Consider the following 21,846-nt stretch of genomic DNA (forward strand, 5'->3'; position numbering starts at 1 on the left):
GGGATGTGTTTATCAGATCAAGCAAGCTGCCGGCCGGCAAAGAATACCTAAGTAAAGGTACCTATACCTACCTAATTTATGCCTATTTAGCCAATCAGAGACTTAGTTATTAGTTCCACATTTAGCCGTTCTCGCTTTCAGAATAACCCCCGGCATCAGCTCGAACCCCTTTGATACTTTGCCGGGTTTCATTGCTAGTTCCTCGCTCTTTCGCCTCTTCGCATTAGTGCTCCGGATATAGGAGCATTACCAATCTTTTGCTCAAGCGAGACCCTTTCCCAACGAATAATCTTTTTTTTTTTCTATCATGGTGTTTGCATATTCCATACAGCTGGAGAGCCGTAGTTTTGGGTCCAGATCACTAGCGTATCTCTCGGTCGGCAACATAAATAATTATAATTATCATATGTCATGGACTTATTCATTCTCTAAATATTCCTTTTAGCGACGTTGAAATGTGGTGAGGGACGTAGACCGTCATCGATCTCATCACCGACTAGCTAACCATAGATTTCATCTCCCCGGCTCCGCTATTATACACCCTTGTTTATTATACAGATCACCGCTACTACGTTAGGTAGGCAACTAGGCACCTAGGCTAGCTCACCGGCTCGGAGATAATAAATTTTCTCCTTTTTGAGCTGTCCTCGCCTTAAACCTCCTTCGCTCTTTGCTTTATCAACTGGCTGGGCATACATCATTCGTTGACAAACAGCATCAACGAAGACTTGCTTGAGTCCGCCTTTAACTGTTTCGCGTCGGGATCATGTCGGATCATGAGGCTGCCACGCTAAACGTCCGCGACGACGAGAAACTCGACGATTTAGAGCAAGGCGCGAAACCATCTAGTCATAACACGCGCCGAAGCTCCTCGGCGAGCACCGCGCAGGATGAGGATTCTTCAAGAGGAGGAAATGTACCTGCTGCCGCTACTACAGCTGTAGGTGAACCAGATAATGCTCCGTCCGAGGGTGTTATCCCTGCCGTTCAAGGTGCGGAGCCTGAGGCAGGACGCACCAAGTTTCAGACGACAGTTATTATTTTCGCGTTGTGCTCAGCACTGTTTCTCGCCGCCCTCGATGTCACTATCGTCACCACCGCGATCCCCACAATCACCGAGCAGTTCCAGTCGCCGGCCGGTTACACGTGGATCGGTGCGGCTTACCTATTGGCAAACAGCGCCACGGTCCCCAGCTGGGGAAAGATCAGCGATATCTGGGGTCGTAAGCCGGTGCTCTTGGCGGCTGTCGCCATCTTCTGGATCGGTTCGCTGATATGCGCGTTAAGCATTAACATCGGCATGCTGATCGCCGCCCGTGCCATCCAAGGCATCGGCGGCGGCGGTATCATTGTGCTCACTAACATCTGTGTTAGTGATTTGTTCTCTATCCGCAAGCGTGGCATGTACTATGCTTTCTTTGGTATGGTCTGGGCTATAGCTTCTGCGATCGGTCCTATCCTGGGTGGTGTCTTCACTTCCAAGGTCACCTGGCGCTGGTGCTTTTACGTGAACTTGCCCATCAGTGGCGTAGGCTTCGTCATACTTCTATTCGTGCTTAAGTTACACAACCCGCGCACGTCTGTCCGGGAAGGCTTGGCTGCTATCGATTGGCTCGGTAGTCTTCTCATCGTTGGCGGTACTCTTATGTTCTTGTTCGGGTTAGAATTTGGTGGCGTCACCTATCCCTGGAACTCGGCGCCGACGATATGCTTGATCGTATTCGGTATAGTAACGGTCGGCCTGTTCGTCGCCGTTGAAAAGTGGTATGCTAAGTACCCCGTCATCCCGCTTCGGTTATTCCAGTTCGGGAAGAATATATCGACTTTCGGCGTTTGTTTGGTTCATGGTGCTGTCTTCATTTCCGGAAGTTATTATTTGCCATTGTACTTTCAGGCAGTCTTAGGTGCATCGTCGCTACTCTCGGGTGTCTACTTGCTCCCATACGTGCTCTCGCTTTCGTTCATGTCGATCGGCTCGGGTATATTTATGAAGAAGACGGGCAAATACCTACCAGCCATCATCTTCGGTATGTTCTTCATGACGCTTGGATACGGGCTATTTATCGACCTCGGTGCTCAGGCGAACTGGGCAAAGATAATTATCTTCCAAATTATTGCGGGTATAGGTGTAGGACCGAACTTCCAATCACCGCTCATAGCTTTACAAACGACTGTCGAACCTCGCGATATCGCAGCGGTAACGTCGACCTTCGGATTCGTCCGTCAACTCTCGACATCGATATCTGTGGTTATTGGGGGTGTAGTTTTCCAGAACGGAATGGAGAAGCAGTACCCTACCTTATTAGCTCAACTTGGACCAGAACTAGCCAAACAGCTTTCCGGCGGGAGTGCAGGTGGTAATGTTGGTCTCGTAGCCTCCTTACCCGGTATCCAAGGCGAAATAGCTCGCGCAGCTTACTGGAACAGCTTGCGCGATATGTACATTATGTACGCAGCCTTCGCTGGGGTGGGACTTCTCATCAGTCCATTTATCAGCCAGCGACAGCTCAGCACTCAGCACCACGAGCATAAAACAGGCCTTCAGAGCCTACGACAAAACGGCGAGGGTGATAAGCCTATGGAAAAGACTGCTCAATAGCGTAGATTGGTTTATATTAATAGGTGAAAATTTTTCACGATAGACGATGTGATGGGTCACCGGCATTTAGGTTTTCATGAATATTGAGGATATTTAGGATCGGATAATAAAATGTAGAGGATTATATAAGTATCTACTCATGGCTACGACCTACATATTGATACCCAGGCTTCGCTATTGACTAAAGGCTACATTTGCTAGGCTATATATAATGAATTAATTTCTTCATCCACACCCTTTCCTCGGGCTGTCGGTTAGTGAATGGACTGGTGAATAGTATCCATATGTGCTTAGATGTACTATGTAGTAGGTCCTACTAGTATGGGAAATCAGATCTAGCCGTTACTATAAGATAGGGGTAACGAGACCTAAAGTTGGTTCATATGTTTATATTCTGTATGTCATCTTAAGGTGCTATCTTATACTTCTACAGCAGACCCAAATGCAGAAGATCATAACAAGTCCGCCAGAATTTTATGGCATAGCAGGCCCCCCCGTCGTATTTAAGATCGTAGCTAATATGACTGAGTTGACCAAATTTGACGTTCAGGTCACCTTAGCAATCCTCTAAATCCCCTTGATTTAAAAACGTCGAGTCATTCATTAGAGACACATTGAAAACCCCGGATGAGCGTACATCCCTTCTTCCGGCCCCCAGCAGCATCGTAGAATTTTGAGTGTTCGTTGATATGCCACTACCTTTAACTGACCTCAATAACATCATCCCGCGTTTGTAGCCACGTAATTGATTAGACGGTGCCGATAACCAGTAATTCTCTCGATACGGGAAGAAAACTGAAGGTAGTTCAATGTAAGAGTGGCGGAGGGTTTCGCTTAACTCGGTATCAAGCCAATCTTCCTCCATAGCGCGACGAGGAGCCGCATTACGGCAATGACAATCGTTAAAATAACCGTAGCGCCTATGGCGAAAACCAATACACACCCGATAAACATCCCAATCCCACGTCCAAGTTTCATAAGCAAGTCATGTCCGGTGGAAGAATCCACACTTGTCTCCTGGGACTCGAGGGTGGAGGTATTTTGTTTGGAGAGGCTGATGAAGGGCTCCTGCTCCTCGACCTCCGTGGATGTCGATTCCTGGTCGTACTCAAGGGACGGCTTTCCGCGCTCATTTCCGTAGTCGCCTTCTGCGGGGTTTAATTGGTTGAGTGGGATAGACATGTTCTTGTTTTGTTTTTATGCTCTCTGCAACTTCGTAGACTACCCAAAGTTAGGTACCTGTTATGAGGCTAAGATAAGTAAATCGATCACGTATATTAAGTCTGGCGTGTAAAGGGGTAAGTTGTAATAAGGTTTATGACAGCACCTTTTACTATATATGTAGGAGGTAGGTATGTATGGAGAGACTAGGATCGATGGAGGCGGAGCTGAGACAGCCAAGGAGCATCGTACTCAGGCTGACTTATGAGCCTTACATGCCACGCCTACGCTCGGTACCGAGTTGGTACTCAACCTACGAACTAGGTATATGGGCGTAGGACTTTCAATTACTTATCGAATCTTTTAGATTACGCCACCGGGTATATTAAGTATCCTCATGAAAATATACAATTAAGCAATATCAAATTGGAGTAAATATAGTGCAACAAATGTTTACAAATGGCAGTAGGATCTAAAACTATCTACGCAAGTGATAAACGATCCTGAAAAGAACTCATATAATACCTCGTAGATTTAAACGTAATCGAGGCATATCTGTACATTCAAAGGATGCGGCTTAGAGTCGTAGCTAGGTCAGATGCAGACACCGATCGATCCTAGTTATACCGGGTTGCTTACTATGCACACGTACTTTTAAGACATATTAATTGACCTAACCCATATTAACAAAGTCAGTTGCCTTCTATTAAATCTAAACCATTACGCCTATTGCCTACAAGGACCAATGTTCTATCTAAGTTCCGATATGATTACTTGCGCACACCTCTATATGTTTGAAAATCGCGAGCGGGTATCTTCCGTCTCTAAGCTCCCTTTGCTCCCGATCAGGTTTCCTTTTTATTGCGCAGACATGACGCGAAATATTTAATCGCGAATAACGATAGTAAAAAAGAAACCGATATAACCGATACTCCTTAGCGACATAGTTACGCCGTATATACCTCTTAAGCACCCAACTAAATAGCGATAGCGACGAGTACATTAGCAGTCAGGTACACTGACAGGAATGTTAAGCGGTACACTTGTAGCCAGTCCGCTGAGACTTGTCTCTTTGAACTCATTCCGCATCCCTTGAGCTGTGACACGCATGGCACGGATAGCATCGTCGAGCCTGACCTTTGACGCGCTAGCTTCGCTGCTGAGGGCTAGATTCGCGCTTGAGATGGCTTTAATAGCGCCTAAAGCATTGCGCTCGATGCATGGAGCTTGAACTAACCCGCCGATGGGATCGCAGGTCAAGCCGAGGTTATGCTCGATACCGATCTCAGCTGCTTGTTCGATCGTCTCGGGGCTAGCACCCATACAAGCCGCGAATGCCCCAGCTGCCATCGAGCAGGCGACGCCAACCTCAGCCATGCAGCCTCCCTCGGCCGCCGAGATGGTGGCACCACGCTTATACAACATGCCAATTGCCGCTGCTGTTAGGAGGAAAGTGAGGACGTCGCGCTCTGGATCATCGCTAATGAACTCGACCGTGTACTTGAGCACGGCTGGGATAATACCCGCAGCACCGTTAGTGGGTGCTGTTACGATTCGGCCCCCGGCTGCGTTAGTCTCGTTGACTGCAATTGCATAGACGGTTAAATAATCCATAGCAGGAAATGTGGTACGACGTGGAGGCGACGGCATGACTGGATGATAGAGGGAGCCAACCATGCGTTTAGGGCCTTTTTTGATAATGCTTCCTAGTGCTAGCGTTTTTGGCTTCGGGGACACGGCTATACTCGTAACTGCGGATGATACCTTGCTATTGGCCCTATTTGGGGAAGACAACTGAGCCAGCTGGTCGGCTGTGCTGGGAGTTTGAGTATGAGAAGGATATAGGCCCCTTGTCAGTCGTTTATATAACCCTGGCGCCCGTCTGTGTAGCTTGAGTGAGCCTGGTAGTATAGAATCGGTAGGTGCCTGAACCCCTTCTAGTATACTATTATCCATGACTTCCCAGATGCTCATAATCTTTCTATAGATTTCGTCATCCGTGTATCCATGACTTTTCTCATTCTCATATACCAATTGCGCAATAGTAAGATTATGCTTATTACACAGTGCCAGTAGACTTCGAGCATCACGAAATGGATAGCTGGGTTGTTGCGAGGTGGGCTCAGTCCCAACAGCTTCGGATCCTGATGCTGCAGATGAGATGGGAGAGCTTGCAGGGGCCGCCTCCGGACCAGTAACGGCTTTCGACTCGTCAGCAGAGTCGCCATTGAGTAATTTGATCTCGGAGCCGGTTCTGCGGTCTCCCGCTGCATTTGCTCGTTTAATCTCTTTATAAAATAAATTTTCGGCCAAGTCAGCCGGGTGTCCGCTAGTACTTTCTGCTTGAAGGTCTTTAGCATCAGCCAAGGCCTGATCCGCAACTTCACTTGCTGCCGCGGTAGTGGACGCTGTCGAAAGCGCACCGTTGACGACGAAACCCCCGCCAACGCTAAAGAAGTCGTTGGTTGCTAGAAGCATGCCTTGATCATCGAATACCATGAAGCGCATTCCGTTGCTATGCAGGGGTAATTTCTTTCCCCATTCCCATTTGAAATCACGCTCATAATCGAAGTCAATTTCTTTACCTTTACCCTCTGCTAGGCCGTGGCCTAAGAATAGCTTTTTACGTTCCTTGATCTGCGTAAAGCGAGTAGGTACATAGGCCGTGTCAATAGTCTCTACGTCTGCACTCTCAAGGCCTAGTAGTAGCGCGGATGGTGTCATGCTATTAAATACTAATGTCAGTTAAGATCCTCAACACGGCAGTATCAGAGACATGAGAAACCAATTTGACCTTGGTATGGGTAAAATAAGAAACAGATAGATTACTTACTGGCCCTCGCCCGTGAGCGCAAGACTACCATAGATTGAGATGCGTATCTTATGCACTTTGTTAAGCAAGTCGGCCTCGGCTAGATCAGCAACAAAGATGCCACCAGCGCGCATTGGTCCAACTGTATGGGACGATGAAGGGCCAATGCCGATCGAGAATAAATCAAACGTCGATATAACGGCGTGCTCATGGTCGGCTTCACTATATGTGCCTGATTGTGCATCATCATTGCCTTCTGAGCTCGATGGTGCCGAGCTGAAATATCGTGTATGCAGCAGACGTGATGGACATCTTGTTACTTGTTCCAATCTGAACTGCTTCGTCTCGACTAAACCAGGCCGCCATCTGTTTGTTATTCGCCGTGATGCTACACTCACAGCACCATGAAGCAGGTTGAGCTGCTTCACCGCTGCGCGGTTCATCGTGTGACTCGATAAGGAATACGAATAAATATGGATAAAGGGTTAGGGATAGTGCCTGATACTGAACGAATAAGTACCTCTTAATAGGAGGTAAGTATAAATGAAGTATCTATAGCAATAATAATGAATATCCTCAAGGACCTTAAAGATTTATTTATTTACTTGAATCTGATCGGCTGAACGGCCTGGCCGTCAGAAAGAAAAAAAAAAAAAGTTGATGTTCAATCAGTAGGTAAATGTTGTTAGAAGTAAGCGTGATCCAATAATATGCCGCTGATTTCCAAAAATACGAGCTTGAGTTTCCAATTGGAAGCTAGGGCCAAGGACTTTCCTGGAGAAGATCTATGATATCCGGATCTAAATTTACGGCGGGGTGCTTTAATTCAACGGCTAGTCAAGCAGGAAGGTACTCCGCAAATACCCGGACCCGTATAGATTTTATATGGGAAATCACAAGGAAGTCTAAGAGATAACGAAGTATATCGGCAGTTACGATAATGGTAGATCCATTACCTGGAGGTATGTAGTGTAATAAAATGTGGGCACATAACAGAGAGTATCGAGTCAATCTTATCTTATTATATTTGACTTATGCCTTTAGTCATATATCAATTCATTATCGCCATGTAAACATATTAATGCAACTCTCTTTGTTAGAATTCTAGATGAGACATCTAAAACAAAAAAGTTGCTTCCCTACTGTTTAGTTCCACCTTGTGACACTCTTCTAATTCAACACACAATCACTCCTAGCATCTAGTCTGAAATTTCCGTGATACCCAAAAAATGCTCCTTCATCTACCATTTTGAGGTCGAATTCCAATCGGCCCTCTTGATGTATGTCGAATCATATGAATACATATACTCATTCTTCGTAACCGTCGTAGTAATGTGATATTACTTAGATCCCCATCGAATATAGTAACCATGGGTCGATGGTACTTTCTGTCTCATGTCTGGTAATTATGAAATAAGTAGAATCGCCTCTTGACCAATCGATACAGTGATTATCGAACGTTAACAATTATTCTGTCCTGGTTCTACAGCTTTGGCGCCTTTAAGAGCCTTGACTAAACTCGTCCACTGGATCTTTAATACCTTCGCGTTACCTCTCCACTCCCCATCACACTTTTTACCTGACGGATGAGGGCGATGGAACATACACCAGAATTTTGAGTGATCCTCGGCATCGACGAATAATCTGATCTTAGGGATTTTGGACTCTTCAAGAAACTTGAGGAAGTTTTGGAACGGCTCTTTCGTGATGAATAGAGGCGCCGATATCACCATTCCCTTCCACTTTTCGGCTACAATACGAATATTATCGTACACGAACAGTTCGTCTTCGTAGCCCCAGAACTCGTAACATGGAAAACGACTTCCGATCTCAAGTCGTAGGCTTTGGAGTTTCCCATTCGAGGTCATTTCTTGTAAAGCTGTGCCGTACACCTCCCCAAACAGATGCATCTGCTCCTTCATTAAGAACCTGATGATCAGATTTCGAACGTAAAGCCGAGGAGTTACCGCAGTGAGTGAGCCGGCCAAGAATGGATCAGCGGTCCCTTTCAGATGCATATTATCAAGTAGGACTTCATAGTAAAATATCGAAGCGGCTTCCGCGTATATTCGTTTATTCGTAAGGAAAAGGTAGACAGCATCCTTGCTAGTAGAATCCCAGTCGAGCAGGATAAGCTTCAGGATGTGGTCTCTTAGCTCGGGAGGAAGATCAAAGAACCGGAACGGCCCCTTCCAGTATTTTACGGGAGGTTTTCTTGCTGGTGAAGCCTTTGGGCGGAACGCAATGGATCTACTCCCGAATTTTCCCATTGCTAGGCCCAGGCTAGGTCAGGGAAATCAACCGGGGCAGCCGCCAACTTAACTCTGGATTTCAGCTCTGGATTACTCTTCTAAAAATAAACAAAACTCCTTACTTTCTAAAGCTGTCTACCCATATATCTAGATTTGCTATATTGCGTAGACGGCTTGTGTAGGTGAAGTGTTATTCAAAGAAATACAGAAATACAGAAATACATATGAAAGAGTTGCGGAGTGACGGATTGTTTGTATATCTTCACCGATTTATGTAATCTATACAAAGGTACTTTTACCGTACCATTGATCGGTTTCCAATTGTTAATCACCCCACTTTAAAGTACAATGCAACCGCGTTCGCGTCCTCCCCTGTTCCCTTAGACCCACTTTCAAGTTCCCGAATTTCGTATCGTCAATTTTATACTTGATGCATAACTTCATTCCGTGATGCCTTAGAGTGTGTATTGTCGACATTGCAAATTTTGATTCCTTTCATGTCTTTTTATTAGCTTGTACTGTTTCAGGCATATCTGCCTGAAAATTTCTCACCATGGGTATCATTTCTTTCGCACGTTCAATGTACTCTCTCGATACCCTCGACACTCGTTTTACGAACCCATCCTCGACGCCTTACAAGACCGTTATAGAAGAGCGAGACGACGTAGTGGCTAGAAAAGAACGGGCGGCAGAATCAAAGAGCCGAGGAAACCCATCACGATGGAACACGCCGGAATATTATGTATACCGCTTCCTCCTCTGGTTTATCATACCATACATGTTCTGGGCATGCTATGATGCTTCAAGACGTATGTACTGCCATCTTCCAGGAACCTCTTTTGGCCTGTATATAAGTTAACCATACTTGTAGCCGAGGAGCCCAAATACCAAAGATACGAGCAATTGCTCTCGCCAGGGTGGATTCCCGGGCGCAAAATTGTAGGCGGCCCCTGATCTGAGAGATATCATATGCTAACAACTTGGAGGATGCCTCGGATCCGCAATACGGTACTTTTCGAAGTAATATCCCGTATATGGCGGCGCTTCTTATTTTCCATCCCCTTTTGCGCCGAGCATACAATGCTATCGTACACCCAATAAAGTCGACAGGGCAGTTGGCGCGACCGACGCTAGAAGAAGCGGACCAGAAGTTGAACCAGCGAGCTTCGTTCGACTTTGGTTTTGCGCTGATATACCTCGTTGTGCTACACGGGATTTCAGCCTTCAAGATACTTTTTATCCTCCATTTGAATTACCAACTTGCAACAACGTTACCCCGGAAATATATACCGGCTGCGTCCTGGATCTTTAACGTCGGCATCCTCTTTGTCAATGAAATATTCAAGGGATTCCGATTTGGTGATCTTGCTGAAATAATCGTTGGTCCTGCTGACACAGTTTCACTTCTCGACAATGGTCTGGTGTCGTGGGGCCAATGGCTCGATAGCTACGGCGGGCTCATGAGCCGATGGGAGATCCTCTTTAACATCACTATCTTGCGACTGATTAGTTTCAACTTAGACTACTACTGGTGCTTGGATCGTAGAAGTTATAGCCCGATCGAGGTGAGTCTTATCGTATAGATTACTTGAAATCATTAACAGCATACTGATGCCCTCAAGAAGAAACAAGTCGATCCTTCTGCCCTGAGCGAACGAGACCGGATATCCATCCCAGCACAGGAAAAGGACTTCTCATTCAGGAACTACATTGCATACGCCATCTACGCTCCTCTGTACCTGACTGGTCCAATAATTACTTTCAATGACTTCATATCGCAGTCGCGATATAAGTCCGCCAGCATCGAGACGGCGCGCACGATACGTTATGGAGTGCGCCTTGCCTTGACCCTGCTTGCGATGGAGGTGATCTTGCACTATAACTACGTTCAAGCTATCTCAAAAGCAAACCCCGTGTGGAGTGAGTACACGGCGCCGCAGCTTAGTCTGCTTAGCTATTTCAACTTGCATCTGATCTGGCTTAAACTGCTTTTGCCGTGGCGATTCTTCCGGCTCTGGTCTCTCGTCGATGGCATAGACCCGCCCGAAAACATGATTCGCTGTGTCAGCGATAACTGGAGCACGCTCGCCTTTTGGCGCAGCTGGCATCGCAGCTTCTATCGCTGGTCTCTCCGATACATATACGTGCCACTCGGAGGGTCAAGCTTCCGCACCCGCCGCGATGCCGCCCGATCACTACTTACGTACGTCCTCGTCTTCACATTCGTTGCTCTCTGGCACGATATTGAGATGAATCTACTGATCTGGGGTTGGCTCATCGTCTTGTTCATGGTACCCGAGATGGCGGCCGGATTTCTCTTCCCAAAACGCGCCTGGGAGAACAGACCTACAACTTATCGCATACTCTGCTGTTTCGGAGCCATAGTAAACATTTTCATGATGATGACGGCAAATCTAGTTGGATTTGCTGTCGGCGTAGATGGGCTGATGAATATCATCGCGGGTATTTTTAAAGACTTTTCTGGTAAGCTATCTTGTTCCTCTCGTTTGTTTGGATCTCGTATTTAACTGTATACTATAGGGTTCACATTCCTCATTACCAGTTTTATGGCGTTCTTTGTCACCGTGAATATCATGTTTGAGATTAGAGAGTCAGAGATAAGGCAAGGCATCAACCTAAGATGTTAATCTCGTATTTTCGTGGTTGGTATAATCGATTGCAATGCATCGCTATCCCGTCGTGGTATGAATACTCATAGATAGAACAAATATCAAAATTATTAGTGATTAAATTTTGACTCGATGCGTGTACTTCGTATGATTTGAAATTCCGGCTGAACCCCCCTATTTCAGTAATTCCTTTTTTTTTCTCAACCAAGGGTATGATATGGCCTCTTAGCAGACTCTAGGGCTATCAACTGCACGCCTCTAGTACCTATCGATAGTCATCTACTATTGACGTTTCTTCTCTACCAAAAAGATTTACCCTGAGACATTACTTCGTAGAGCTTATCGCGATTAGTATAAAATGATATTATATTTTGAGGGTACTTTAGTACTAATTTGCTTTTTGTGATACTGCTGTGCTGTATCCCTACCAGTTCATGCCTAAGCGTAAACGCACATGGCTATGCGAATATGCTTCTCAACCAACCAACCCAGCCCCCATACCCCATTTTGACTGTCAAATTCATTTCCATACACCGTAGGGAAAAGATGCCCCAACAACACAAGACAATAAGTAACAACTTGGCGTGTATTTAGCCTAGATATGCTGATGCTCAAAGTACCTCTCACATGACTACCAACACCTTAGTCTAGTGGAACCTGACTTATATCTGAGATCCAGTCAAGGTACTGAGACGGATGCTCACGGCTCTCCGGTGGGCTTCGAGCTCTTCCACCTTAGCCAGCTGCATAACCGCATCTCCTACATTCTGAAGACCCTCGGCGGTTAAGTTCGAGCTTGTGATATGCTTGACGAACGATCCTAGGTTAACTCCCGAGTATTGCTTGGCATAACCATATGTAGCTATTATTTGTTAGCCTAATATGTTAGATAAAGACACAGAAAACTTACGTAGTGAGTGGTTGACACCGGCAGAATAATCACCCACGCTTTCGGGAGTCCATTGTCCGATGAACACACTACCTGCGTTCATGACTTGGTCTACTACCTGCTCGGCATTCTTAATCTGTAGGATCAAGTGCTCAGGACCATATTCATTGCTAATCCTCATCGCCTCTTCCACATCTTTGACGACAAATGTGACGGAGTGACTAATAGCACCTCTGACAATATTTACTCGTGGCAAAGCCATGGCTTGCTTGTGGACTTCGTCTTCGATCGCTTGCAATTGCTGCTCATTGAGATCAATTGCAATACAAACAACCTGACTATCCACACCATGTTCGGCTTGAGATAACAGATCCGAAGCGACGAAAGCCGGATTAGCATCCTTGTCCGCCACTACGAGGACTTCAGACGGGCCAGCTGGCATATCGATGCTAACACCAGCGTTGGTGTCATTGCTAACGAACATCTTGGCTGCAGTCACGAACTGGTTTCCGGGGCCGAGAATCTTGTCTACCTTGCTAACACTTTCCGTACCGTACGCCATTGCTGCAACAGCTTGTGCGCCACCGGCTAAGACAATGCTTTCGGCGCCAACCTTGTGGGCAACGTAGACAATTTCTGGCGTAATGCTACCATCAGAACGCGGTGGAGATGCAATAACAATCTTCTTACAGCCAGCAACCATAGCCGGCACACCAAGCATGAGTGCAGTACTAGGCAAGACCGCAGTTCCGCCGGGCACATAAAGACCAACTCGTTCAATAGGTCTAGAGAATCTGCTGCAAACAACTCCCGGCATTGTTTCTACCTTTAAGGGTTGTTCTTTCTGAGCAGCGTGGAATTTGCGAATATTTTCGAAGGAGACATCAATGGCTTTGATAGTCTCAGGCGGGAGATTCATGAGCGACTGTGGGAATGGGGCCTTAAGAACGGGCGAAGTTAAGGAGGTCGCCTTTTCAAACTTGTGAGTATAAGATAGCAGGGCCTTATCTCCACCCTTTCGAACATCGCTGATGATAGGAGTAACAATATTCAGGATTGCATCTGCTGATTTCTGGGATGGTCTCTTCAATGCTTCTGAGACTTCGATTGCGTTGACCTTACTGACATCTACCCGCTTTAGAGTAATTCTGTCAGTATCTGGTGTGGTGTGAGCTTCGACAGCGGGTGCAGATGTCAATGGTGTCGCAGATTCTTTTGCGGCCTCCTTAGCCTTCTCCGCAGTGCCATTTGTAATGCCTTCTTTCTTAGCCCACTGACCCTTTGCATTTCCAGGTCTTCTTTTGACCTTCAAACTCTTGGCATCGAGATTCTTCTCAATATCCGAAAGTCTTACTCCAGCACTAATAGCTTTTGTTAAGGCAAAGTAAATTAGGTCAGCTGCTTCGAATGCAACTTCTTCTGGTGTCTGCGCGTCGCATAATTCTTCGGCCTCCTCCATTATCTTCGCGCGAAGCAACTTCGCATCTGAGAAAAGCCGTTTTGTATACGAACCTTCGGGGGCTGATTGTTTCCTCGACAGTAACGTTTGCTCCAGCTTCGAAATCCCCTTCAGATCACCAAAACATCCGTATTGGTCGAGGTGACAAAACTTTCCTGTCTGTCTTACTACGAATCTTAAGGCATCGTTATCGCAGTCCAACGATATTCTTACCAACTCTTGAGTGTCACCAGACGTAGCACCTTTATACCAGAGCCCTCGTTTCCGACTCTGGTAAACACCTGTCTTAGTCCTTAGCGATTCGGCAATGCTCTCTTCACTACTATACACTAAACCAAGTGCCATTCCTCCTTCGTCACAAACAACCGTAGGTAGAAGCTTATCTTGTCTATCCGACTTCCACGCGATGGAAAATAGTTTTGCGACGAAAATCTTCTTTTCCGCTTCTTCTTTCTTGGTTGTTAGTTCCGTAGATGGAATAATGGGAATAGCGGATAGCTGTGAACATATGTCGACAAAATGGTCATAGATAGTATCTTGGATGGGTTTGATGTATAGGGGTGGCATCTTGGTGGCCTTGCTCGATTCCATGAAACCAGATACATCGCAGCTTCGTTGGTCGAAGTCTTTGAGGAGTAGCCCGTGCTCCGTCCCATAAGACAACTGTTTTAGATTTGTTATCGCCGGGGCAACTCTTCTACCAAACTCTGTAAAATCCGGCAGCCTCTCGGGTTGAACGAAAACCTTTCGGGCGCCGTTGTCTAGTAGCGTGACAACATCATCTTTCGATTCCAGGCCAGTGGCATCAAAGAAAGTATGAAGAGTTGCAACATTGAGCTGACCCAAGTTATCAAGGAGCTCTTCAAAATTCTGTTGAGTCACCTCAAAGAAGACGCAACCTAAACATGCCACTTCCTCTTGACTTAGACCTTGCCCCTCCTCGTTCGAAGCCCAACTAGGAGGGACTGGTACAGAGATGAGAAAGGGGAGCGGAAGTGTCGTCTCCATAGCTATAAACTTGTCAAGTTAGAACTGAATAGTAACCTATATTCAAATTCCTTTTGACTACTGGAAACTAGTGCATAAGATGACGACTAAAATTGGTAGATATGAATTGTTAAATGGAAAGAGAAAAATAATTATTTAGAACCTTGTCAAGAATGTCACTCCTAAAATCGGCGTAACATGATCTAATTGCCCTTAAATTGTCCAATGATGGAGGGGCAATTAACGAATTACCCCTCCATACGGAAACCTGCACCCTATTTACGCCATAACCTTAGGTACATCCTAACCTAACCCACTACGTGGTAGTACAGTAGTACAGGCTAGGTACATTTTTGGGAGGTACATTATGTACATACTTCTCTACCACCGTAGTATGGGACCCATTAATACAGGCCCACTTATTGACACTAGATCCACTAATGCTGTGAGGCTCAACTTGCCTTAGAGCTTGCTTTAATCACTAAGGTTTCTTTCTATATGAAAGGTACATGTATATTTCATCCTAAACATCTAATTATTATAATTCTAAGCTCATACGTTGTCAAACACACCCAACACGAAAACAAATAAATTCCCTAGTTCTCCTGTCTAATAAAAGTTCGATAAAATTTTCCTTTGCAAGCTGAATCGGTCAGGGAATCATTGTGAATTCTTTAATTCGCAACTTATTTAGTACATGGAGTGAGGAACGAGGCCGCAAATATCCATTCAATCAACGATCCAATCACAAGTTCTCGAACGTCTATCTATTTAAATCGACTGCTCGAATTTAATATTATATCGTCTTCCTATACTCACGATGGCATCCGTGTCGCAATCTCAGACCAACGGGGTACCATCATCCTCGGCAGCAGGCCCGTCGCAATCTGCTTCGCAGCCAACCCAGAACACCGCAACTAGCGGATCGACTACCGTACCAAACACACAAGTGACCAACGCCTCGGCAGGAACAGGAGCAGGCAGTAATAACACGCAAGCAAGCGTATCGCAAACTCCCCCCTCCCCGTCGCCCTCCCACGCTCCTCGGCCACGCGACGCCCGCACAATCGAGCTACTTCTAACCTCCCAAGGTGTCACATCTTTCGACCAGCGCGTGCCCCTACTACTCCTAGACTTCGCCTACCGGCACACATCGTCCGTGCTCTCCGACGCGCTACACCTGTCCACAGATCCGTACACCACACACGCCGGTTCCAAGCCCAGCGCCGCGTCAGGCGCCGCCCCCAGCGCCCCGAGCGCCGGCGAAGCTGCCGTTACCACCAACGCCATCAACCTAGCCATCGCGTCGCGACAGTCCTTCCAGTTCCGCGGCGCGTCCGGCGGCACGGGCGCGAGCAAAGAGTGGATGCAGGAAGTAGCGCGGGACCGCAACAAGATCGCCTTGCCGCGTGTCCTCGCCAACGAGTGGGGTGTGCGTCTCCCCAACGAGCGCTTTGTCCTGAGCGGTATGGGCTGGAGCCTCCGCGATCAGTGGGCCGAGGAGGGCGATGGTGATAGCGATGAGGATGAGGATATGGAGGAGGTTGATACCCAGAGGCAAACGAACGCTACCGCTGGGGAAGAGGGTGGCTTGGAGGAGCTACTTGGTGATGATATGGGTGATATGGGCGATGAGGATATGGAGGGAATGGAATAATCGATCGACTACATTTCACGAAACTCTACCATCAGCACATCAAAGCTGGTTTTTTATAGCAGAAGATACTGTGTGGCCGCATCTCTTGTGCGATAGGAATTATGGATAATGGCGTTACGGCGTTGGGTACAAGTTGCTGTAACAGATTCAGCACGTTGCGCAACGATACAATCTAATTTTTCTTCCGCATACAATACGTTTTTAAGGGTGCTTGGACCGGCCAGAATATACTAGGTTAGTATAACGTACACATTATATAAACCGTTAGAACTATGGGGTTGAGATGAGAAGAGCGCACGATATATGAAGGTAGTCTATTTACTACAGGTCGCCAGCAATGCGTCGAGGACTAGCTAGGACGGTCAAGATGCAGGGGAAACAAGACAGCTTGTTGTACATTTTAGTCTACCTTGACAGATGTGCCCCTCATCCTTCTATAAAACGCCAACGCTATGCAAACCAAAATACAACAGCTACTCATCACGAGTAGCATACAAAAATAGACCAATCTGCCTCAGCAAGAATAATCGTAACATGATGCAGGTTATGAGTATTAGATGATCTAACATATACCGAACGCTCGTAGCAGCCCTTTTTCTGTGCCGACTAATGCTGAAAACGGTTGATGCTTAAGAGCAGGTCTGCGCGTTGAAGACGATCCTCGAGGTTAGATCATGTATTTTCACTGTAAATTGTTCGTGGTATTTGATCCTTCTGACATAGTTCCAAAGCTACGTCATCTTTTCATATCTTCATCGACCGCCATATTTTTCATTCCCGTGATAAGCTCAGCATCGACGTCCCGCACCGGAAGAGCAGGCTCGCTCTTAAACCCAGGATTAAACGGACCCGGGCTAATGTCTTGTTCATCTTCGACTTCGTCTTCTAGGTAACCCTCCTCGTCATCGGCATCGTCGGACCCGTATTCAAGAGGGTCCAATACGTTTTCATCTCCTTCATATTCACCGCCGAATATACTCTCTTCAGCATCGGCGTCTTCATCCTCCTCATCTCCTCGGGAGAGATAGCTATCACCCATATTTCCGACGTCTTCATCTTCGTCTTCGTCTGCGGAGCTATCGTCTGCGCGATCATCGGACTCACTCGCTGAGAACTCGTCTAGCTCTAAGGGAGTGTCGCGCCAATACGTGAAATCGGTGTACTCGACACCACCGCCCTTAACAAGAGTGCTAACAGGAGGAAAGTAGTGATTAACAACTTCCGTCATGTTGACGTAGCTAAGTTTTAACTTGTTAAGACTTAGTAAATCCAGTGACACCTCGGCGTTAGAATTAATCGTGAAAATTCGATTCCTTGGCACGTCCACAGTCCTATAAGAAATTTGATCCGTAAGACGATTTCCGAAGCCAGCATAGAAGCAGTGATTGTCAGGGCCATATAAGCTTCTAATATCCCGTAAGGTTGCCATTTTAAATACATGCGGCTTCCGTAGGTAGATCTCTCGCCTCAGCGCCGCCATTGTCCGATCAGGTGATAGGATCGTTGGGCCTTTAGGCAAGCGGTATCCGTCTTGAGTAATACCGTAGAGATAGGCCCTCGTTGTATCGGCCTGTCCAACAGAACGACTTGTCAGGTACATGATATTGTACCCATTTTCGACAATATCGCTGTAGAGCTTCGCAACCCCCGTATGTGTCCAGTCTCGTCCGATCATATTTAACACATGGCCCAGAGCATCGGACTTAGTTATAGTACCATCGATATCAGAAATGACAACGGGCGTATCATGCTGCCAGAGGAACATATATGCTTGGCATGTGGCGCGATTTACAGTAAAGCTCATCGAATTCTCGCCAGGTTTCAAACTTAGCGCCTTCAGCTGATCGCTGGTCAGCCGTAGTGTTTTCGCATAGTTTCTATTTGGATTTCCCGCCGACGATGATGAGCCCGGAGTTGTCGGTGGCGTCTGAATGAAACTCTGGCCAACATCTGACTCACTTCTTCTGTGGGAAGGTACTCGTGTCGACGTAGTAGAATCATCGCTTTGATACCCGGGATCAGAAGCGGCATCAATAGCAAGCGTAGGCGACGGTCGGAGAGACGCCACAGTCTTCTTCATTGCAGCTTCCTTCGCATCCTCACTACTGTATATCCAAAGGTTTCCTTCTTCGTCCATTCCAAACAGTGCGCCAATATCGTAGTCGCCTTGGAGTTCTTCAGACAATATCTTCCGAGCCAGAATTTCAGCTTTGATCGCGTCTTCTTCACTGGATTTATAACCGGTCATATCTAACATAAGATCACCCGTTTCAGTCACTCGACTAGGAATATTGACTGCCGAGAGTTCTTTCGATAGTGTCATGGCTCGCCGAATAGCCTCTCGGGGTGCTACAGGAGGTGGGCTTCGTGACCTTTGGGAAATTGCGCTATCGACTTCGTGTAGGTCGCCATTCGAGTCATCTTGCTCGTGGGTTTCCTGCGCAGGAACTGGCAATATTTCCTCACTATAAGATGGATGGTTGGGGGTATTAGACCACCCTCTTGAGACGGGTCGGCCGCTACCTAACTCAGGCGAGGACGCAAGGGGTTCAATTACGCCTACACAAGTATTAGTTATTGTCTAGGGGGTTCGGATGAGGATTTTGTGGTGACAAACCTGGACGGGGAAGAACTGTGGGTTTAGGTCGCAATGCAGTTGTAGACGGAGCAGTTCTAGAGTCGCTATCCAACTGTAAGAAGTCGGGTTCCTGGAGTTCGCTGGATGAATAGGACCTTTCGGGCTCGAGGGGTGGACTGGAAGCGGGAGAGCTAAGAGGCGAGGTTTGGAGACTTTGAGGAATCGTATCGTTGGTCTCGAAGACGAAGAAAGCTTCACCCCCTTCACCTAACTTCATAGCATAGTTTTGCTTGACGCCATTAACCCTAAACTCGACCTTCTTCTCGTAAGGTCTTAACAGCGAGAACTTCCCGAAACGGACGTGAAAAGGAGAACAACATAGAGTGCCATCTGCGTGCTGTACTACAATCACATCGATTGCTCCGCTCAATGTAGCCGGATTGATCGAGTTCCAGGCGGTAGAAACCGAGTCGCTTATATTCCGAACGTACTGCATCTTCGAGAAAGGTTGACGTTGTTCAGTTCACAATTAGGAAATCGGCCTCGGCCCTGAGACCATGGAAAGGGGATGATGATAGCCAATTAAAATTATAAATCGAGATAAACCCCTTGCGAAGCCAAACTTATTCTAAGAGATCTATAATAGCGCGATTCGACGTATATTTCAACGTGGTCGACTCTGTTTCGTTCGGAACTGGTGATAGTGATTTAAAAGCTACGGTTTGCCTATCGCTCGTAACGATGTTGGGGGATTGCAGATTAAGAGAGTAAAGGATTCCGACTCTTCGGTACAGATGCACGATGGTGACTGGTGACGTAGTTACGGGTCTTAATATTAACGAGCTCGAAACAAAATATAGTATAGCGGGAATTATACGGTTGTGTTTTTAGGAAGCTGTAAATAGTAAAACGAGCGTGAGGAAAAAGGGGAGAGTCGAAGGTAGGATTTATGACGAAGGTTGTATAATTAACCGGGCTGGTGGGACGAGGCGGGAGTATCATAGACAACGGCGACCTTGTTGAGAAAAGGCGACCGGCTACAACTTTTATGCAAGCAAATTTGACACTGCAAGTTGCACATGTCGTATTTTTTGGGGGTAAGGTACCCCTGTACATCAGAAGTATTATTGTATTAAACTCAACATAGCAGCGTAGCCAAGCAGAGCCGCGGGTCAATGACACATGCTTCTCTAAAGTGGATCCGCCACGCGCGAAAACTTACAGGGTGCTTATGCTAAAACACCGCCTAAGATGTGCTAAGATGTGCTAGGGACCAATGTCAGCTTCGCACCACAGCAGCTGATTGATGGCCTCCAGCATCTAGACTTTAGGTACATATATGCAGCTGACTTGCTTCATCAAAAATGCGCTAACCGCCACAAGCCGAGTGGCTCCCGTTCCAATAATTTTATCTTGTGCAATCCCGAAACTATGGTAATGCTGCAGCATGCTCGTGATTTTCTAGGTGTTCTTAAGTGAGGCAATTTCACTTCAAGCTTCTGCTATGTACTTATTTAAAACATTCTTAAATATATTAACCCCGAGCTGTTATCAATCAATAATATTAATAAACTTACCTAACACAGTAACTTAATGACAAGATATTGAAGTAAATATATGCTGTTGGTAAGAAAATGGAAGAGACTTTTACGATATGCTTTCTAATTCTTATTGGAGAGCAAGATCCAAAAGACATCGACATGCATAAGATGGGTGATGACGAATGATACACACCTCTCATACGTTGACAAATGATGACTTTGCCTTTGCTCATAAGGTAGGGTATAAATATGCGCAGGATATGTGAGGCAAGACATTATAATCTCGCTGTCTTATAGTTGCGTATGTACTATCTTCGATAATTCCGTTTCGTTTATATTGAGAAGGAGTTGGGGGCTGCATGATAGCTACCTTAGGTAGGTTTGCTCTTCTCGTCTATTCGCATACCATACTGTAACATTAAAGCTGCCCAAAGTGACCAGTAACATCGGGATTGAGCTTATATGACAACATTTATCGTGTTGCTTCCGGTATTTCCGTTGGCTTCTCGCAATAGTCCCCATGGGGTTCGGGAGATGGGCAAACCATAAATGGTAATGGCGAGAAGATCTTTAGACTTTCGGTTTACATCCGTGCATTCTTGAAGGAGAGCTGCGGTGTTCAACCAGTTATTACCTATAAACCACAAGTCAGTAAGCCGGGTATAAAAGTTTGGGGCATCGGGGGTACGAAGCGAAGTGCATATCCAATCCTTAGCGCCAGTTCGCACTGCCGGACCGCTGTTTCGATTGGACAAAATTCTCACCAAGCTTCCTAGGCATTGTCGCACAACGCTACCGAGGTGTTGATTAACTATACCTAGGTACCTAACCTATATATCCGACTAAGTATCTGGCCGTGCAGATCTAGGGCACGCTTGTGACATGTTCTATTTCTAGGGCTTGGTTCCACGATAAGTGATTATGAAGCCTTTATTCCATAGGTAGCTACAAACCCCTAAGCTGACTTTTCTTATTTTTATTTAATGAAAACCCTAAAATAAAAAGAACATGTAGCTATCGTATGAGAGACTTTAGTATTATAAAAAATAGTTTAGACTATAAGCTACACAATTAAATAAACTTTATACCGGTTTAATTATCAAAGCCAACCTTGATTACCTAGTTCTTTACTAGATTGAGATTAACGTGAAATAGGGTCTTTTAAGGCAAGCCAGATATTATTGGTAAGGCAGGCTTAAACAGCAATAAGCTTAATCGTACTTGCCTATCTAGGTGCCTAGAATCAAGTGTTAGGGCCGACGAAGGAAGCTCTAACCCGCT

At 46.2% G+C, this 21,846-nt stretch overlaps 7 protein-coding genes across 8 annotated transcripts; 3 read left to right on the top strand and 4 right to left on the bottom strand.

The window, feature by feature from the left end:
* Nucleotides 1-766: 766 nt before the first annotated feature.
* On the top strand, nt 767-2,599 carry GL218_06055 (putative transporter C3H1.06c; the record flags this gene model as incomplete). Its single annotated transcript, XM_033582751.1, has 1 exon — nt 767-2,599. The coding sequence occupies one exon, from the start codon at nt 767-769 to the stop codon at nt 2,597-2,599; it is 1,833 nt and encodes a 610-aa protein (XP_033433881.1).
* A 2,163-nt stretch (nt 2,600-4,762) lies between these two features.
* On the bottom strand, nt 4,763-7,015 carry GL218_06056 (L-serine dehydratase; the record flags this gene model as incomplete). 2 transcript variants are annotated; one of them, XM_033582752.1, is made up of 2 exons in its annotated part: nt 4,763-6,485; nt 6,594-7,015. In XM_033582752.1, the coding sequence occupies 2 exons, from the start codon at nt 7,013-7,015 to the stop codon at nt 4,763-4,765; spliced, it is 2,145 nt and encodes a 714-aa protein (XP_033433885.1). The 2 variants fall into 2 exon arrangements, with proteins under 2 accessions (XP_033433885.1, XP_033433884.1); XM_033582753.1 differs by lacking the exon at nt 6,594-7,015 and having other exon boundaries at nt 4,763-5,374.
* Nucleotides 7,016-8,032: 1,017 nt separating this feature from the next.
* On the bottom strand, nt 8,033-8,842 carry GL218_06057 (uncharacterized protein; the record flags this gene model as incomplete). The annotated part of the gene is made up of 1 exon (XM_033582754.1): nt 8,033-8,842. The coding sequence occupies one exon, from the start codon at nt 8,840-8,842 to the stop codon at nt 8,033-8,035; it is 810 nt and encodes a 269-aa protein (XP_033433883.1).
* Nucleotides 8,843-9,377: 535 nt separating this feature from the next.
* On the top strand, nt 9,378-11,472 carry GL218_06058 (Glycerol uptake protein 1; the record flags this gene model as incomplete). The annotated part of the gene is made up of 5 exons (XM_033582755.1): nt 9,378-9,633; nt 9,696-9,763; nt 9,811-10,389; nt 10,447-11,308; nt 11,366-11,472. The coding sequence occupies 5 exons, from the start codon at nt 9,378-9,380 to the stop codon at nt 11,470-11,472; spliced, it is 1,872 nt and encodes a 623-aa protein (XP_033433880.1).
* A 644-nt stretch (nt 11,473-12,116) lies between these two features.
* Nucleotides 12,117-14,810, bottom strand: GL218_06059 (Histidine biosynthesis trifunctional protein; the record flags this gene model as incomplete). Its single annotated transcript, XM_033582756.1, has 2 exons — nt 12,117-12,316; nt 12,365-14,810. 2 exons carry the CDS (start codon nt 14,808-14,810, stop codon nt 12,117-12,119), a joined length of 2,646 nt encoding a protein of 881 aa, XP_033433879.1.
* Nucleotides 14,811-15,609: 799 nt separating this feature from the next.
* GL218_06060 (Transcription initiation factor TFIID subunit 9) lies at nt 15,610-16,446 on the top strand (the record flags this gene model as incomplete). The annotated part of the gene is made up of 1 exon (XM_033582757.1): nt 15,610-16,446. The coding sequence occupies one exon, from the start codon at nt 15,610-15,612 to the stop codon at nt 16,444-16,446; it is 837 nt and encodes a 278-aa protein (XP_033434152.1).
* A 736-nt stretch (nt 16,447-17,182) lies between these two features.
* GL218_06061 (Nuclear elongation and deformation protein 1) lies at nt 17,183-19,520 on the bottom strand (the record flags this gene model as incomplete). Its single annotated transcript, XM_033582758.1, has 2 exons — nt 17,183-19,005; nt 19,064-19,520. The coding sequence occupies 2 exons, from the start codon at nt 19,518-19,520 to the stop codon at nt 17,183-17,185; spliced, it is 2,280 nt and encodes a 759-aa protein (XP_033434153.1).
* Between the last annotated feature and the right edge of the window lie 2,326 nt (nt 19,521-21,846).

The sequence above is a fragment of the Daldinia childiae genome (assembly GCF_008694065.1).
Source record: "Daldinia childiae strain JS-1345 chromosome Unknown Scaffold6, whole genome shotgun sequence".
NCBI lineage: Eukaryota > Fungi > Ascomycota > Sordariomycetes > Xylariales > Hypoxylaceae > Daldinia > Daldinia childiae.